This window comes from Sturnira hondurensis, unplaced genomic scaffold, assembly GCF_014824575.4.
Source record: "Sturnira hondurensis isolate 20B ecotype Veracruz unplaced genomic scaffold, ASM1482457v3 Scaffold0017746, whole genome shotgun sequence".
Taxonomy (NCBI): Eukaryota; Metazoa; Chordata; class Mammalia; order Chiroptera; family Phyllostomidae; genus Sturnira; species Sturnira hondurensis.
Genome location: NW_028090377.1, coordinates 1,739,469 through 1,745,872, shown reverse-complemented (window position 1 = coordinate 1,745,872; position 6,404 = coordinate 1,739,469). Strand labels below are relative to the sequence as shown.

Below are 6,404 nucleotides of genomic sequence, written 5' to 3'. Positions count from 1 at the left end.
TCCTATAATTTGGATGTTGGAACATTTAAAGATGTCCTGGAGGTTCCTAAGCCTCTCCTCATTTTTTTGAATTCTTGTAACTTCACTTTGGTTACTTCACTTTGGTTTGGTTGTTTCTTCCTTCCTTCTGGTCCATCCCCTTGATTTGAGTCCCAGTTTCCTTTCCATCACTATTGGTTTCCTGTGCATCTCCCTTCATTTCAATTAGTTTAGCCTTCATATGTTCCTCTAATTTGTGGCTAAAATCAACCAGTTCTGTAAGCATCCTGATCACCAGTGTCTTGAATTGTGCACCTGAGAGGTTTGCTATTTCCTGGTCGCTTAGAGTTATCAGCTCTGGGGCTTTGAGTTTTTCTTGAGCCATATTTTGGACTGTTCATGCCTGTTACGTATGAGGAGAAGAGCCCTAGGTGTTCACCAGGGCCAGGCCACTCAGTCGCTGGGTTGTGATGCTGTATGTGGGGGCGGGGCCAAAGGAAACTCTTCCCCTGCCTTTTCATTCTATTCAGGACTTTACTAATTGAATGAAGGCTACCCACTTTGGAGAAGGTAATCTGCTTTACTAAATCTACTGATTCAAATGCTAATGTCTTCCAGAAACACCCTCACAGACATACCCAGAAACAATATTTAACCCCATAGTTGGGCATTCTGTGGCCTAGTCAAGCTGGCACACAAAGTTAACTACACATACACATGCAAACGTGCGCACACAAATCCATTTCTTGACAACTCAGAATTCAGGTTTCAATCTAGGCATCATAAATTAGGAAAAACAAGTTTTTATTCTCTACAAAGAGCTTTTTGTTGTCCTCATACATGCTAGATTCACTCTTTACCCTCTCTAATTCTGTCTTAATTTGTCTGTATTCTCTAGTTGACTAGTTGTATTTAGGGCTAGGCACATTTTTCTATTGAACATTTAATTTTCCAGCCCTGATCTGCAGTAGATGTGTGATATATGTTTGCTGAAGGACTAAATGAATACATCCATCTCATTTCCAGAAGTTCTGTTTAGACAAAGTGAGCATTGTATCACGTAGTATTGGAAGGTCACTACCGCACTGTTTCCGGCTCATTCCATGCATGAGAACACTGCTTAACATCTTACTAGCATCCTTTCTGCTGGTTCAAGGTTTACCCTATGTACGACACACAGGTCAAATGGAATTCTTCTCAAATACAATACTTCAGTCATTCAAACACAATGATCTGTTTGTGCTTAGTTTTCTCCTCCTGGCTGATTATAAACTTTATAATTTCTAAGTGTTCTTTTTTTATATACACTCATCATTATTCCTTCAGTTCATCTTGTGAGTAATAAGGTTAATAAAATTAATTTTTTAGGCAAATGGGAAATAATTTGACAAAGTTAATGTAATTTTGTGGAAGGAACTAAAATATTTCCAAGACACTTTCTAATTCTAAAATTCTAGGATTCTGCATTACACAAAAATGCTGTAAACCAAGATATTTAAAGCCAATGTCTTAAATCACTTTAAAGGAAGTTTCCAAAACCAAAATTGTTATTTTTAAAATATTTTACTTATTTCTTTTTAGACAGAGCAAACGGGAGGGAGAAAAGGAGGAAGAGAAACATCAATATGTGGTTGCCTCTGGCACACCCTGGACTGGGGACCTGGCCTGCAACCCAGGCATGTACCCTGACTGGGAATCAAACCAGTGACCCTTTGGTTCGCAGGCTGGCACTCAATCCACTGAACCACACCAGCCAGGGCCCAAATTGTATTTCTTCCTGAACTCTACTGCTGTTATATTCCTGCCTGTGGACACTGGCCTTAAATATTGACTTTCCTGTTAATTTATTTTATTTAAATAAAACCTGCTTAAATTTAGATTGATTGTTTTAGCTTCAAGATCATTATTTTTCTATGACCTTCTCCCATTTTTCTATATGTGCCACCTTTAAAATGTTTTCCTAAAATTTTCTAATAAGAGATTTTTAGTTTTGCATATTAATTTTTAAGTGATGCTAGAAAATTGAGTCAGAAATTGATGTTTTTCATTAAATAATTTTCACTCAAATAATTATGAAGTTAATAATTATGAACTTCATGAATCAGCTTATAAACAACATAGTAACTATATCATAATCACTATAATACACATTTATTATTTTCAGCATGGGGCCATTTCTATATTTCTTACATATTTAGGATACTGAGTAACGCCCTCAAGCTTATTTCTGTGATGCCTTTTTAAACTGCAATTGCACAGAATAAGAAAATAATAATGGATATTCTGAAATTCAGTCATCTTTAATATTAACATTAGATAACATCAAAAGCAGGAGACTCTTTTGTGATGAACCCAAACTGAGCAGCCTCAGATGTGAGATATGGTGAGATCTCAGTAGCCTGTGAATGCAGGTATAAAATTTGAGACTCGAAGGCAATAGTAGCTGAGGATTAAACAAAAAGTAGTCAACACTAAAATAAGTAGAAAAGCTGTCATACACTATGATTTGGAGGCAAATGCTTCAATAACTAAGAAGGTAAAACTGGGTAGGTATAACAAAGCTATAGAAGTATAAGGGGGGACCAAAAAAAACCAGAATTACCTTCTGGAGGTAGCCTCCTTACAGTACAGGCTTCCCCCACTAGGTGAGTGTTCTAGGAACCCATCTGTAACATCAGTGAGTAAGTTAGCATAATTGTGAGTGGCTGTGTTCAGCTTCAGTGAATTTTTTTAAAGACTCTCAACACCTTTGCACATTTCATGACAGGTGATTTACAAGAGCACCTGCCCACACTACACCGAGTGTTCAGCAGTTTTTGAACAAAAACCAGCATGACACCCATGCCTCACCTTCTCTATTCACCTGATCTCTTCTTGAGCGACCGTTTCCTGTTTCCCTGCATGGAAAAAGTTCTTGAAGGGAAATATTTTGCTGATGTGGAAGAGGTGAAACAAAAAATGACAGAAGAACTAAACGGTGTCACAATCAACAAATTCGAAAACTATTTTGAGAAGTGGGGAAAAAAGTCTTGTTGGGTGTATTACATCAAATGGAGAGTACTTTGAAGTTGACTGAAGGTTAAACATGTGAGAATAAATACACAACTTTTTATAAATAAGTTCTGGGGATTGGGGGGTCCCTCCTCATGTGTTCTCCAAATTAAGTGGCAAGTGGCATGACTCTGAATGTTGGTGAAGGACCAATTGGATGCCAGCCAATGAATGACTGAGGCTATGAGAAAAGAAAACAGTCTTTGAGACTCAAAAAGAAGAAAATGTACAGTATTCAGAGTACCACCACATTGGCTTAGTGGAGAGTTTAGCAAGATTTCCAGGACATAAGGGGACTAGATTACAAGAATTAAGTCAATATGGGAAAGGAGAAGAAATATTACCCAGGACCTTGCCTACATAATACGTCTTATACCAGATGTGATCTAATGTTAGAGTGAAAGCTCAAATGTGTTATTTACCTTAATGAAGACATGCTCTGTAAGTTTATTTTTCTGAGGTTATATATGAGTAAAGGGTAGCAATGATTGCAAAAACACTAGGCTATAGAGGGAGGTATCTAATACCAGGCCTCTGTACAGCCAGTTCACTCTTAGCCCTGAAATTTAATACAATTGACTCTGGGAGGACAAACTGTCAAAGGTGATATTATAGAGAATGTTCATTGATAGTTATGCATCAACACAACTGCAGAGAGACAATAGCTAAGGAAATTTAAAAATGAAGATCAGAAATGTAACCCTACACTAAAAACAACCATAGCAAAAGAGGAGTAAGATCCATTGACAAGGAAATAATAAATAGGATATTTTTGACTTGTGTAAAATTATTTTCTTAAATAAATTTATTTTCTGAAAGCTATATAGCTTTGAAATGTGTAAGTTCAATGATGATGTACTAGTATTAACACAAATACTTCAACATCCATATTTTTGTTCAATAATAATTCTTGTTAAAACTAATTTTACTTTGAGATCTTTATTATATTTGTAGTATTTTCAGATTATCTTGATCCAGTTTTCCTCTACACAGGGGAGTACAATGGAAGGGGAAAAGAAAATGCTTAAGGTTGAAGTAGAAGGTAACAAAAAGTACCTCTGAGATTTAAAAAAAAAAAAGACTTCCTCTTGTGAATTGGTTAACAAGAATCATGGAGAAAAAGATCAATATAGCCAAAAGAAAAGAAATTAAAACTTAGGAGCGAAGAGAAAAAAATAATGTCCACTTTGATTTATGTAGCTACAGTTAATATAAGTCATAACAAAATTGCTGAATTGTATTTTCATTTCTCATTCTAGGACAGTTTATTTCAACAGAATAATTATTCTGTAGTAATCATGTCATCTTTTCCTAACATCACTTCCTCTTCTCTGACCTTTTTCCTGACGGGAGTTCCAGGATTAGAAGCCTTCCACCCCTGGATCTCCATCTCCTTCTGCTGTTGCTATATAACTGCCCTCTCTGGGAATGGTATCATTCTATTTGTCATCATCACTGAGTCAAGTCTCCATGAACCTATGTACTATTTCCTCTCTATGCTCTCAACCACTGGCCTGGGCTTGTGTATTTCAACACTAGTCACTATGCTGGGCATATTCTGGTTCAATGCAAGACAGATCACTTTCCATGCCTGTGTTGTCCAGACTTTCTTCATTCAACTCTTTACTGTCATGGAGTCTTCAGTGCTCCTAGCAATGGCTTTTGACTGCTTCATTGCCATTTGTAACCCGCTGAGATACAATAACATCTTGACTGAGTCCAGAATCATCAAATTGTGGTTTGCCATTCTTGTCAGAGGGACAGTGATCCTAATGCCTCTGGTTCTGCTTCTTAAAAAACTATCCAACTGCCAAAGCCACGTACTCCATCATTCTTACTGCTTTCACCCTGATATAATCCAGCTCTCATGTTCAGACAATAAGATTAACAGTATTTTAGGACTTTTTGCCCTCATAGTCACTGCAGGAGTGGACTCCATCTTTATCCTTCTTTTCTATTCAGATTATCAAGACCATTTTAAGCATTGCTTCCCCAGAAGAGTGACATAAGGCCTTTAGCACTTGTATCTCCCACATAGGTGCCATTGCTGTCTTCTACATCCCTCTCATTAGCTTGTGCTTTGTCCATAGGTTTGGGGAAAAGGCACCTCCTTATGTACACACTCTTATGGCCAATGTGTATTTGCTTATTCCACCAGTGATGAATCTCATTATTTATAGTGTGAAAACCAAGCAGATCTGGAGAGCCATTAAAAAAGCCCTCTTTCCCGGAGTGTCTGAGGTCTGAATCTCACTCCTCTACAATAAAATCTACTCCTTAGTTTTCACTTCCAAGACCTAGTGTTTAATCAATAATATCTTTTCTATCAGTGACTCAACACCTGAAAAACTAGGTAAGGTGGAATGGGCTGGGTGGGGGAATGCCATTTGACAGAAATGCATTTTTTATTTTCAATAGAACTATTACTAATCTTCAAGTACTACTTAGGAATGCCCTATGAAAAACCCTAATATTATGAAAATGTTAGTAAAGTTTTAAAAGCATGAATGGCAATAGCTAAAATAAACACTTTGCCCACTACACCAAACTTCTAAAACTGTACTTAACTCATATCTTTCTGTCCTGTTTTGTTTTCTGAAAGTATACATAATAAAAAGTTAAGTTTTGTTTAATCTTAGATTAAATTAGATCCTTATTTAGAATTCTTGTGCATAATTTAATTACCATCAATTCATTTTTTAATTTACTGAGAGTCTACTATTTCTGAAAATTGTACAGTATGGTAAAGTGTCAGAGACAGACACAATATTGTCACAATTAGTGAAATATGTATATAAGAAAAGTAACCAGTCAAAATCTAAAGTATTTGAGTGACATGTTACAATTTACACATATAAGCAACCCCACTCTAACAAGACAAGCAACCCAATTAAAAAATGAGCAAAGGATTTGAACAGACAATTCTCCAAGGAGGCATAACAGAGGATCCAGAGACACATGAAAAGATGCTCAATATCGCTAGCTATCAGAGAGATGCAAAGTAAAACCACAATGAGATACCTGGTCAGAAAGGCCATCAGAAACAAAGCAACAAACAACAAATGTTGGAGAGGTTGTGGGGAAAAGGAGACCCTAGTTCACTGTTGGTGGGATTGCAGACTAGTACAACTATTATGGAAAACAGTATGGAATTTTCTCAGAAAACTAAAAATGAATCTGCCTTTTGACCCAGAAATTCCACTGTTAGGAGTATATCCTAAGAACACTGAAACACCAATCCAAAAGAACCCATGCACCCCAATGTTCATAGCAGCACAATTTATAATAGCCAAGAGTTTGAAGCAACCTAGATACCCATCAGTAAATGAATGGATAAAAAAACTATGGTACATTGACACAATGGAGTTCTATGC

At 36.6% G+C, this 6,404-nt stretch overlaps 1 protein-coding gene across 1 annotated transcript; it reads left to right on the top strand.

The window, feature by feature from the left end:
• Positions 1-4,328: 4,328 nt before the first annotated feature.
• On the top strand, positions 4,329-5,277 carry LOC119002674 (olfactory receptor 51F2-like). Its single transcript, XM_037068695.1, is given in 2 exon segments — positions 4,329-4,987; positions 4,989-5,277. Coding segments are annotated over 2 exon segments (948 nt in total).
• The last annotated feature ends 1,127 nt before the right edge of the window (positions 5,278-6,404 follow it).